This window comes from Hyperolius riggenbachi, chromosome 5 (assembly GCF_040937935.1).
Source record: "Hyperolius riggenbachi isolate aHypRig1 chromosome 5, aHypRig1.pri, whole genome shotgun sequence".
NCBI classification, from domain to species: domain Eukaryota; kingdom Metazoa; phylum Chordata; class Amphibia; order Anura; family Hyperoliidae; genus Hyperolius; species Hyperolius riggenbachi.
Window position 1 is genome coordinate 282,083,913 of NC_090650.1, and position 13,400 is coordinate 282,097,312.

Sequence of the window (13,400 nt, forward strand, 5' to 3'; positions counted from 1 at the left end):
ATGGTGTGCCTTAAAGCTGCAGTGGTCATTTTAGCAAAAATGTGCCTGGTCTTTAGGGGGGTTTACCACTGTGGTCCTCAAGTGGTTAAACAGGCTGCATTTAAAAATCAGCATGCGTTTTTGGCAAAAACCCAGCTAGTGGAAAAAGGGCCCTAAAATGTAATGGGATCCTAGGCAAGGTAGTAGATTTGGGGCCCCTGTGGTAAGCTGAAGAAAAGCCAAAGAAAGTGTCAGGTGGGCTCCTTGACACCCACTAGGCCCCAAGCATCTGCCTAGGTTGCCAAGTGGATGATCCTGAGTTTATGGGTAAAAGTATCAGAGGCAGAGGATCAGCAGGACAGCCAGGCAATTTCCATTGTCCAAAAGGAAATACATATGACAGGCTCCATATCCCCTCACACCAGGGGCCTGATTCACAAAGCGGTGATAACTCAGTTATCACGCCTAAAAGACTTTAGGCGTGATAACCTTTGCACCACACTGGTGAAAAGTCAGTTTAGGCGTGATAAGTTTAGGTGTGATAAGTTTAGGCATGCTAAGTTTAGATAAGTGTAGATAGCGTGCAAAGTCCCGCACGCAAAGCAGCGCCATTAAACTCTATGCGAAGTGCACCAGACTTTGCTAGCGCAAAACTTTTGATCAGCTGTGCACTGCGGTGCTAACGCAGTTGGTGCTTAAACTTATCATGCCTAAACTTATCACACCTAAACTTATCATGCCTAAACTTATCACACCTAAACTTATCATGCCTAAACTGAGTTTAGGTGTGATAAAGGGCTTTTCACCATCGTGCTAACTGTTAGCACCGCTTTGTGAATCAGGCCCTAGGTGTGCTTGAGACACTGTAACCCTTCAACAGACAAGAAATTATTTTCCTTTGCTCAAACAAAATGAATCAGACTGCTTCTTCAATGGTCACGTTACATAAAAGTGCAGGTACATCCTTGTCACAGGTGAGCATGGCTCCCGGCAGGGAAGGTGTTCCTCCCGGCTATCAGGTACCTCTCCCAGGTCCTGCCCGTCTCCCGGCCTGCTGCTCTGCCCTGCAATGAGCGGGGCCGCGGGAGGAGGAGGCCGGGGAGGTGAAGCGCCGGAGAATGAATAAAGCAGGAGACAGAGAGCTGCTGTTATCAGCCTTCCCTCCTCCTATCTGCCTCACTCCCCACCCCCACTCCCTGGCTCCATAAGCCTCTCCCCCTCACTAGTCACTGCTAGGGATTTCTCCGCCGCCCGCCCGGGATTCATTTATTTCCTGTTCTATCGGAGTGAGCTGGGGATCGGGCATGCAGAGCCGCTGGGGTGGCCATGTGCAGTAGCAGAGCCATCAGTCGGAGTGACAGGGGCAGCACGCTGCTGGGGTTCTAGTGCCTGCTGCTGCTGATCAGTACGGAGCTCACTGCCTGGCACCATCACTGACAAGAGAGGCAACATGACAGACGACAGCTCAGAGGTCCCTAAAGAACTGCTGGGTAAGGACGCGCCACAATACTGTGCTGGTGACACCTGCAGAGCGCACACAGTGGCATAGTATTAGTATGTGTATATTAACCCGACGCCTGGGACGCAGCCTGACAGCGGGGGTACACCGGCGCTGCACGGGTTACCCACGTGGGCGTGGCCTCGTATAGCACGCAGGGAACCTGTCTGTACTTGAGCTTCATGCTTGAAATGTATTGACAGCATTATACACCCCCAGGGGATGGGCTATGGGGGGTTATTTGGGATTAGGATAGAATTCAATATTCATATAAACTCCATCCCCCACTGAGATCAGTAGCACTAATGTGATGGGAACCTGCATGCCTGAGACAAGTGGTTCATCACTTTACTGCTACTGTGATACTGTATCTGCTTCTGCTGTACACCAGGGTTCATTTCACCTAATATCCATTTTTTCTCTGCCATTTTTTTCTAGCATATAGTGAATTCTGAATGACAGTGTGTTACTACTTCCTAAATGAAAGTTGCTGATTCTGATGAATTCTCATTGTGTTGACAGCTGGATGGTACTTTTTTTTTTGTCAGGGTGACATTATCTAAGATCTATTGATTCAGTGTCTGGGCTAAGCCTGGTGATAAATGTATTAAGAAACATGGTGAGAAAATGATTTAACATGGTGACAACATTATTTTGTCACCAGGTTTCTTAATACATTTGTCACTAGGTTTGGGTTGTCTTCATTCTTGATTGCCAGTGTGTTTATTCTGTCATGTGGGAGCATTGCCAACAATTTACATTCCAGTATGATTGCTTCAAACTGACCCAACAGCGAAGATGTATGCAGCTTGTTCTGATAGCATTCTAATAAGATTTCATGCAATGAATAACAACGATCAGCTTTTGTAGCAGAAGAAACGATTCAGATGTGTAGTGTGTTTTTTGTTTTGTGTTTCTTTATTATACTGTAGTGTGTGTGTGTGTGTGTGTGTGTGTGTATACATATCAACAAGGAATGTATGTTCTGACTACTGCATAGTGATTATATCCCCAAAATTCCACATAATGCAGGTGTACTGCAGCTGCTAGGTGGTCTTTGGGATGGACTTAAAAATACTCTGGTACCTTACCAAGAATGAATATATATTTTATACATTAGTCTACATTTACAACAAACAAGGGACTGAAACAGAATGCTTAATCAGTATCTAAGATGCTTGGCAAAAATAAATGGTTGCAGAATTTCCCAAATTCCCTGCAGACGTGTATGGATCTAGCTAAATAAAATTAAGCTGTCCATGCGTAGTCTTGTACAGCAGGCAACCGGTAGAAAAGAGGAGCCTGTTGATGTTCCTTACCATATTTTTTCTTAATTGATTTGTTTTTGGGGCTATACAAGCGTGTTGATCACAAATCTTCAGCCATGTGTGGTCACATCCGTAAAACGTGGCCTGTCTTACGTGAATGTTAGCGCTCTTTAAATACCACCTTTTGTAAATACAAAAATACAACATTCAATATGCATGCAATTCTGTAATTCTAAATGCTAAGCAGCTGCTGAACATAACCCCATGTTGGGATTATGTACTCTAAAGGTGGCCATATATCAGGCAACTTGGTGGCCAATCGTCCATCCGATTCGATTATCATAATGGAATCTGATGAAAATAGGTCCATGTCCGATCGATGGTGCAACCAATTTCAGGCTGAAATTGGTCGCATGTATCAATCAAACTTGCTGCAAGATCTCGGGCCAACATGCTTGATCGGCTGTAGGGCAGTAATGGCGTGCGATATGGGGGTGAGCGATAAGCGTGATGGAACCTCCGGCACTGCCCCCCGTGTAACATGTGTCCCATGAGTGAATACTTTACCTGCTGCTGGCTCTGTGCTTCACCCACATACACATGCCCCATGTTGTTGGCGTACACGTGGGCATGTGTCTGACAAAACACATTTGCCCACGTATAAATGGGCAACCCCATGCAGCGGTGTATGTAGCTGAAGCACGGAGACAGCGGCAGGCCCCCACAGGTAACATTCACACATGGGGCAACTTGCATGGGAGGTGGGGGCTATAGCGCCAGGGTAACAAGGCGGTAAATGTGGTGTCTTAAGGCCGATTCCCTAAAGATTTCATGCTTAAATTATTCAGGAATCGGCCTGCAGTGTATGATCAGGCAACAAATCTCTCTCATTCGATCAGATAGAGATCTGTCTCATGGTCGATCTGGCTATACATGGTCTGCTGTATGTGCACCTTAAAGACTTTGGAGGCAGGGGAGGAAGTACCATTGAAACTGTACTTTCCAAATGCCTAAAACCACGTTTGCTTAGGAGGTGTTTTCCTACTGGAGACTCTAAACCCTCCAGCCACTACCCTTACATACTATAGTATACGCCAGTAGTCCCCCAAATCTGTAAAGCACTTCCTCCATGCTGTGCATATTACAAGCGCCTTAGATTCCTTTGGCACTAGTTTCCCAACATTTGTGTAACAGTTTCACTGTTGGTAAACTGCTAGGAAAACAAGTGTCCAACTGTCTTTGTGAAAGGACCCTTTAAAGAAACTCCGTAACAAAAATTGCATCTTGTTTTTTATCATCCTACAAGTTCCAAAAGCTATTCTAATGTGTTCTGGCTTACTGCAGCACTTTGTACTATCACAGTCTCTGTAATAAATCAACTTATCTATCTCTTGTCAGACTTGTCAGCCTGTGTCTGGAAGGCTGCCAAGTTCTTCAGTGTTGTGGTTCTGCTATGAACTCCCCCTTCCAGGTCCCTCTCTGCACACTGCCTGTGTGATATTTAGATTAGTGCAGCTTCTTGCTGCTCTCTTATCTTTTACAAGCTGGATAAATCATCCTCTGAGCTGGCTGGGCTTTCACATACTGAGGAAATTCAGACAAGGGCAAAGCTGTTTGCAGGAAGAAAAGAGCAGCCTGAAACTTCAGCGCATGAGAGCTGCAGGGGAAAAGAAACACACAAATGATCTCTTGAGATTCAAAAGGAAGGGTGTATACAGCCTGCTTGTGTATGGACGTATTTTGTATGTGTGGACATACTGTACATCAACCTACTTCCTGTTTTGGTGGCCATTTTGTTTGTTTATAAACAAACTTTTAAAAACTGTTTTTTTCCACTTTTAATGCGGCGGGAAGCGGCGAAATTGTGCCAGAGGGTAATAGGAGATGTCCCCTAACGCACTGGTATGTTTACTTTTGTGCGATTTTAACAATACAGATTCTCTTTAAAGTCTACCTGTAGGGAAAAAATGTCCATGGGTAGATACCTCCAGTAGCGGAAAGCCTCTGGATAACCCCTAACTTTTCACTCTCACCGATTCAGCGCAGAGACCCTCTGAGCTTATTTGACAAGCATTAATTGAACAGGTTGGTGAGGCCACGCTCCCGTCCGTGTACTAGCGTGGCTGCACTGCGCAGGTGCAATAACTGCCTGTGCAGTTCCAAGAAGACGCTTGTGGACTTCTTTTTCCTCTACACCAGTGGCTGCATGCTACTGAGCAGGCGTGAACTATCAGTGCGCCTATTCAGTGTGGCTGTGAAGAAGAGGGTACCAACAAGCATGGGTAGGCTGCAGGAGAACCGGAGAAGCCTCTGGCTCATCTGAAGTTTCCCTCTACTATAGGCAAACCTGTGGCAAAATGAGTTTAAGAAGTTGATTGGATGTGCAGAAATAATGGGTGATACAGTGTTTCCCCGAAAATAAAACCCTCTCTTTTATATTCATTTTTGCTCCAAAAGATGGGCTAGGGCTTATTTTCAGGGGATGTCTTATGCTTCCCTCAGGAAGTGTCTCTCAGCAGAACATTTCCTGTTCCTTTGTACTGTGATGTCCCTGGATTTGAAGGTATGCTACTGTGATCAGGCACCTGCCCTGTCATCCCTGCACACAGCTGGGGTGACAAGACTGGTGCACAATTGGCACTGCCGTGTCCCCGCTTGCTGGCTTAAGCTACGTACACACATGCGACAACGATCGTTCGTTGTCAACGACGAACGAACTTTTAATTGATGAAAGAATGACCTAAGTAAAGTTAGTTTTAAAAGGTGTGTAACGATCAGATCGTTAGAACGAACGTTACATCACGTAAAAGCAACTATTGCGCCTGCGCACGAAGATGAAAAGTTCCATGGAGAAATAGTGAAATGCGCATGTCAAGCCTAGTACGAATGACCGTTTCCAACGATGTACTACTCTTGCAAACGATCGTCGTTGGAAAAAATCCGCCAAGCTAGATCATTCGTTTTTAACGATCTAACTCGTCCCTCGTTAGACTTAATAGTCGTTGGTTGCTTTTTTTTAAACGATCGTCGTTTGAAACGATCGGGGAACGATCGTTTCAAACGACTATAGTCGCATGTGTGTATGCACCTTAACTCTTCTTCCTGTGCAATGTACTGATCGGCTGATATCACAGCTGATAACCTTGCTGTGTGCTGAGATGACAGGACCAGTACCCGATCGACACTGTGTCAGAGATTGCTGGCCAGCTCATCTTTTTTAAAGTGGACCCAAATTAAAAATACAAGATTTCAGAAATAAAATCTATTTTCTAAATTATAATAATAAATAGCAGCCTTTTTTCAGCGGCATGATGACAAATATAAAATATTTTACATTTATTGGAGGAACTCCTCCCTTCCTTTCATATTGCCGGGACAGAATCCAGCAAACAGGTGGAGGAGATAAAAAAAACAAAAACAAAACACAGGCTACAACTGATAATGTCACGGGAGGTGATCTCAGCTTGTGTGAGCTTTCACATAGACGACGCCCCTGTGAGGGAGGGTGGCTGATGACAAACACACCCATGATCTAAAACCTCCTACTAAGCTCAGAAGTAATGGCTGCCACCTGTATAACCCTAGTTATGAAAAGAGAAGGGTGAAAAGCATGCACTGAAATGCTCATAGGCTTGAAGGAGTGTTTATTTATCTCTGTATGTGTCAGAGTGGTGCAAATAAATGTTTTGAATTAAAAAAATGTTTGGTTTGTGTCCGCTTTAACTTCCGCTAGGGCTTATATTTCAAGCGTGCTCAAAATTCCAGCTAGGGATTACTTTCAGGGTAATTCTTATTTTGGGGGAAAGAGGTTAACAAGTACTTATGGGTGTTTCTTCTCTTTTTTTCTTTTTTTTTTTTCTTTCTCAAGTTTTCAAACTCTTTTAGGGAATGCAAGTCTGAGAGTCCCTTGCTGTATGTGAGAAGGACTGTTGGTTCCCCTGAAATGCTTCTTACTCCCAGCTGTCATTTTACAGTGCTAATTTACAAATTAAACATGAACAAGCACAATTACTCCCCCCATATGAGAATCTGGCCTGCAGTTTTGCGTCTCTTGCGGGGAAAACTATTTTAGGTGAATTGAAGACCAGTGTCCTCTAATCCTGTCACATATATTGCATGACTCGAGATGGTGGCAGTTTGGCAATGGAAGCAGCTTTAGTAAGACAGTAAGGTCTATTTTTCCCGCATTCCAATTTGGAAAGGGAATCGCAGATTATTGAAATCAGTAGGCTGCTTCTGTGCGGGTAGATCATTTTTTTGATGAGTCATCTGAATCACCATTGTAATGCATGGCATTGCTAGAAGTATTGGGATGCTTAATTGCAAGTACCAGTGCTGGCGTCCATCTCGGAGACAGATGCTGGCACAAGTGGAAACAGGCCCTAAAAGATGGATTGAATACATATAGACAAAATAGCATATAAGGGTAAGGAGGAATTACACTAAAGTAATACATGATATGATGACAAAATGTATAACATTTTTTACATGTAGAGGTACAGACTAACCAGCAAGCTCATGGTGACCCAGAACTCATTGGAGTGTGTAAGGGACTACAATGGTCCTAAAAGCCCCCTTACTAAGATGTTAAGAAAAACAAAAGTTTGCTTTCTTAAAACAGAAAGAATTTGCGATAATTCAGGTTGGAGTGAGCTTGAGATATCTCCCAGGGCATCACTGCTGAATATATGCAAATTAACCATTGTACCCTTAGAAGCTAAACACACCTCCAGAACCGCTGGAATGCAATGATGTGTCAGCTTGTTTATTTGTACAGAGCCATAATAATCCAACATACATACAGACTGTTTCGGATTGTTTGATCCTCATCAGTAAGAGAGAAAAGATAATAATATAGGTGGCGCTTATGGAAAAACCTCACAAAGCAAGGAAATGAGAAGGGGATATCCTCCCTCCTCCACTGGTCTGCTGCTACCTCACTCTGTTGGAGTACCCCTATCCCCAACTATAAGCACAAGATTTTTCAAACAATATGTGAGGAGCGCTGACACTTTCCACAGCAATAATCGTATCTTTTTGTAATTAATTTTTATTGATCAATTAAAATAATGGAGTATAAAATGAATAAATTGATTTTATGGATTACATATAACAGACAGTCACACACGCTTTCTCACACAACCTGAGAGTTTGCTGATGAGTTTCTCAAAGTACAGGTGCACCCATAAAAGAGTAATCAAAAAATCTAAAATCAAAATGGTTTTAGTAAAAATATATATAAAATTATATCAATGTGTATGCATAGGTTTGCAAATTGACCCCACAAGTGTCCACATAAGGATATCTGATCACACTACGCCAGCTTAATCCCAATAACCATGAGGGCGCTTACTGGTAGGTGAATTGTAGTTCTCAGTCCGCTCCTATACGTCTTACCGGTGATGGTTCTGACCCGGGTCTCCTGCTGTAGTAATCCAAGAGGGGGGCTATCATAGATCTTCCCGTCCGTATCCACCCGCCGTTGCAATAGCCAGGTGAAGGAAGCGGGTCCTATCCAGAAGCCGCTCGTCACTCCTCGTACTCCGCGGCAGGCACCAGTAGCACTTCCTGGGTCAGGGTTCTGACCAGAGACGTCACTCCCGTGCGTCTCACCGCTGCTTTCCTGCGCTCCAATCTCCACCAGTCATACAATCTCCACTGGTCCTACGAGGAAACAGTCGGTTCGGTAGCAGCTAGTTCCAATAGATCTAATGGGGCGCCCCACTAAAACCTCATTAACATGTTTCGACACTAAGCGTGTGTCTTCATCAGAATGATTTCAATTCCAATGACCCAATGAACCCTGACCCAGGAAGTGCTACTGGTGCCTGCCGCGGAGTACGAGGAGTGACGAGCGGCTTCTGGATAGGACCTGCTTCCTTCACCTGGCTATTGCAACGGCGGGTGGATATGGACGGGAAGATCTATGATAGCCCCCCTCTTGGATTACTACAGCAGGAGACCCGGGTCAGAACCATCACCGGTAAGACGTATAGGAGCGGACTGAGAACTACAATTCACCTACCAGTAAGCGCCCTCATGGTTATTGGGATTAAGCTGGCGTAGTGTGATCAGATATCCTTATGTGGACACTTGTGGGGTCAATTTGCAAACCTATGCATACACATTGATATAATTTTATATATATTTTTACTAAAACCATTTTGATTTTAGATTTTTTGATTACTCTTTTATGGGTGCACCTGTACTTTTTTGAGAAACTCATCAGCAAACTCTCAGGTTGTGTGAGAAAGCGTGTGTGACTGTGTCTGTTATATGTAATCCATAAAATCAATTTATTCATTTTATACTCCATTATTTTAATTGATCAATAAAAATTAATTACAAAAAGATACGATTATTGCTGTGGAAAGTGTCAGCGCTCCTCACATATTGTTTGAATGATCCTCATCAGTGCATGACATGGATTAATTTGGCTCTATGCAGTAGGGCTTGTAACACAGAGAGGTACAGACTAACCAGAGGAATTGAATACAAGTTCACTGTCCATTAAAATGTTTTATTTGTGGATTACTGACGGGCATTACTATTCTGTGCTCTGGCAACTGGAGCACAAGTCCCTGGTTTTCTATATGGGTCCTCAGATTTCTAACTGCAAATGCAAATCCTCCCTTTTTATACCTGACCACTAACTGAGGCTGCGTTCACATACCACATGCACACTGTTGTGCATCCAGTGCTATCGGCACAGGATACACTGCAGTCTGTTTACAGTGTCCATGAATTGGGTCGCCACCCGTCCAGTTCACCTGCCTCCATCATGTTCAGTTCCACTGCCACTGCTGGCACTGCCATTTGTGTCCACTGCAGTGCAGAAGCGCTGGTATACAGATCGAAGCCCTGGCAGAATCTAGGGAACATTCTCCTTGATCCACCACTAAGTGAACCAATGAGCAACCACCGTGGGGAGAGAGGATTCCCATTGGTCTGTTGCAATTTAATGGGGTGCTCAATGCTCCTGCTGGGGCTCTGATCTGTATACCAGGCTTCTCCTCTGCAGTGGACCTGAGCACCATTGCCAGCAGCAGTGGTGGAACTAAGACAGGTGAGTAAATTGGCAAAACATATGCGAAGACCAGCCCGGTGAAGTAGTTATTTTAAAGATTGAATAGTCAACTTTAGAGATCTCTCCTGAAAGAGAATCCGGGGCGGAATTTGTAAATCTTAATTGGAGTACTTCCTGGGTCGCGGCTTGGCTTCCAACTGGAGGAGGCTATCAGAGGCGGGGAGCGGCAGGGGGAGCCTGTAATGGAGGTGGCGGTGCAGAGGAGGCTGATTGACAAGCCTCAGGTAAACAAAGCAGGCTAGTGACAAGCAGATTGTCACTAGCCTGGCCATACCTTCAGGGGGACAGCAGAGCGCAGGGGGGACTGGCAGCAGCAATAGAACTACACAGAGGCATGTTATTGTGCACATGGCATGCCTCTGGGTCCTACTGAGAGTTACAAATTCCGCCTCTGGTTCTCTTTAACTTAAACACAGAAGTGTTAACTTTAGGTTTGCCTGAGGTAAATTTAGTGCATACTACATGCCTTTATCACTAGGGTAATAACTCTAGAAACAACTCAGAAACGTTATTAAAGACAGGAGATGAGATTAGTGAATTGAAGGTATTGTCTGTTTAACCTTTTGGGAACCGCCGCTATTAGATCCTACGCCGCACTTGTGGCTGTTCTAGCCTGATGTGTCGTAGGATCTACGCCGCACGTTGTTTCCCCTCACGACTCTATCGTGTGCACCCGAGAGGGGAGATTAAGCTGATGGCTGCTGACCACGTGATCACTACGATGGCCGGCGGATCGTAGTGATCAGTTTGACAGCTGCGGCGGTAGGGGGGAAAGAAGAGGATCCACTCACCTCCCTGCCGTTCCCGCGTCGATTGGCGCTCCCCACCGCTCTTGCTTGCATCACTGATCCTTCTGAGATCAGTGCTGGGTCCCGGTTTGATGACGTCATCAACTGCCTGAGCGGCAGTAGGAGCAGAGATGCTGGCCGGAGCAGAGGGGTCCACTGCGGCTCATTGCTGGAGCCTGGAAGGTGAGTGATGACTGCTGGCTAAAGTGGGGACACCTGGCCACACGGGTCACTATGCCCAGCAAGCCTCTGCAGGGATCCGGCTGCCTGATTTCCCGCCCCCCCCCCTCAGCTAAAAATGTCTGGTCCTTAACCACTTGAGGACCACAGTCTTTATACCCCTTAAGGACCAGAGACTTTTTCTCCATTCAGACCACTGCAGCTTTCACGGTTTATTGCTTGGTCACACAACCTATCGCCTAAATGAATTTTACCTCCTTTTCTTGTCACTAATACAGCTTTCTTTTGGTGCTATTTGATTGCTGCTGCGAGTTTTAGTTTTTATTCTAGTCATCAAAAAAGACATGAATTTTGTCAAAAAAATGATTTATTTTTTTTTTTACTTTCTGTGCTGACATTTTTCAAATAAAGTAAAATTTCTGTATACATTTTTGTCCAAATTTATTGTGCTACATGTCTTTGATTAAAAAAAAAAAAAAAAAAAAAAAAATCCATTCAGTGTATATTCTCTGACTTTTCTGACCACCTGTCATGTTTCATGAGGTGCTAAAATTCCAGGATAGTATAAATAACCCCCAAATGACCCCATTTTGGAAAGAAGACATCCCAAAGTATTCACTGAGAGGCTTGGTGAGTTTATAGAAGATTTTATTTTTTGTCACAAGTTAGCGGAAAATGACACTTTGTGACAAAAAAAAAAAGTTTCCATTTCTTCTAACTTGCGACCAAAAAAAAAAATGAAATCTGCCACGGACTCACTATGCTCCTCTCTGAATACCTTGGAGTGTCTACTTTCCAAAATGGGGTCATTTGTGGGGTGTCTTTACTGTCCTGGCATTTTGGGGGGTGCTAAATTGTAAGCACCCCTGTAAAGCCTAAAGGTGCTCATTGGACCTTGGGCCCTTTAGCGCAGTTAGGCTGCAAAAAAGTGCACACATACCCATGCTGGGTGGAAGAAATATCTCTGTAAATGACAATTTTTTTTGTTTAATTTTTTTATTTTTTGTAATTTTTTTTTTTTACACACAATTGTCCATTTACAGAGATCTTTCTCCCACCCAGCATGGGTATGTGTAAAAATACACCCCAAAACACATTATACTACTTCTCCTGAGTACGGCGATACCACATGTGTGGCACTTTTTTGCACCCTAACTGCGCTAAGGGGCCCAAAGTCCAATGAGTACCTTTAGGATTTCACAGGTCATTTTTGTTTCAAGTCTCTCACGGTTTAGGGCCCCTAAAATGCCAGGGCAGTATAGGAACCCCACAAGTGACCACATTTTAGAAAGAAGACACCCCAAGGTATTCCGTTAGGAGTATGGTGAGTTCATAGAAGATTTTATTTTTTGTCACAAGTTAGTGAAAAATGACACTTTGTGAAAAAAACGATAAAAATCAATTTCCGCTAACTTTTGACAAAAAATAAAATCTTCTGTGAACTCGTCATACACCTAACAGAATACCTTGGGGTGTCTTCTTTCTAAAAAGGGTCACTTGTGGGGTTCCTATACTGCCCTGGCATTTTACGGGCCCAAAACTGTGAGTAGTCTGGAAACCAAATGCTGTAGGCGATCAGGGGGGGGGGGGGGGAGCAGATCAGTGTGTTTGGGTACAGACTAGGGTGGCTGCAGCCTGCCCTGTTGGTCCCTCGGACACTGGGACCACCAGGGCAGGAGGCAGCGCGCGATCCCTGGCCAGCAGCCACATGAGGACTCGCCGCCGATGGGCGTATTGCGGTCGTTTAGGCCCAGCCTTTGCTGTAGGCAGTCCTCAAGTGGTTAAGGGGGGTTAGGCGACCGGTCCCGAAAGGGTTAATAAGATCTGGCCTTGTGCAGAGAATGGCCTTAGCCTTTTTCTATATCAGAAATAGAAAAGGCAGAGTCCTTTTTCTGCAAGCTGGCAAGGGTACACACTGGAACCCAGTTAATCTGAGGCTCAGCTGAATCTTATTATACAGACGACGTGCCTGGATATTCCCGTTAGCAATGACAGGCCAGGGTGGCCGACAGGGTAAAGTGTCAGCTTCCGCCTAGGAGCTTTGTTTTGTTCCCAAAATCAGATTCCATACTAATATAGCTTTAAAATACCTAATCTTTGTTAGTGATGAAATGCTATTTATTTTACATACTTTCAATCCACAAGCATTTTATTTGTAAATTAGAGGAGTCTGAGTTAGTGGTGTCTTAAAGAGACTCTGAAGCCAGTTTTAAAAACTGCTTTTTACCTTTTATTTACAGTGGTGTGACGCTTGATTGCAGTTATTGCTGCTAAGGGTGGCCCAACCATTTATTAGGTTCAGGGGGCAATCACTTTTTCACACAGGGCCATGTAGATTTGGAGTTTTTTTTTTCTCACTAAATAATAAAAAACATCATTTAAAACTACATTTTGTGTTCAATTATGTTATCTTTGACTAGTAGTTAACGGTTTTTGATGACCAGAAACATTTAAGTGTGACAAACATGCAAAAGAATAAGAAATCAGGAAGGGGGCAAATAGTTTTTCACACCACTGTATGTGAGGCATTTTTGCCCATGCTAAAATGCAGATTTCCCGTGGCAGAACAAGGGGTCTTTACCCCCCCAAATCCCCTGGGG

The 13,400-nt window shown here is 44.2% G+C and overlaps 1 protein-coding gene across 3 annotated transcripts in view; it reads left to right on the forward strand.

Moving 5' to 3' along the window:
* Nucleotides 1–1,173: 1,173 nt before the first annotated feature.
* The window catches only part of CARMIL1 (capping protein regulator and myosin 1 linker 1), a 398,430-nt gene continuing 386,203 nt past the window's right edge, over nucleotides 1,174–13,400 (forward strand). For all 3 annotated transcript variants that reach the window (XM_068236999.1, XM_068237000.1, XM_068237001.1), the window contains exon 1: nucleotides 1,174–1,469. In XM_068236999.1, coding sequence (XP_068093100.1) covers nucleotides 1,430–1,469 — 40 coding nt within the window. In that variant the 5' untranslated portion in view covers nucleotides 1,174–1,429. The remainder of the gene's footprint in view (nucleotides 1,470–13,400) is intronic.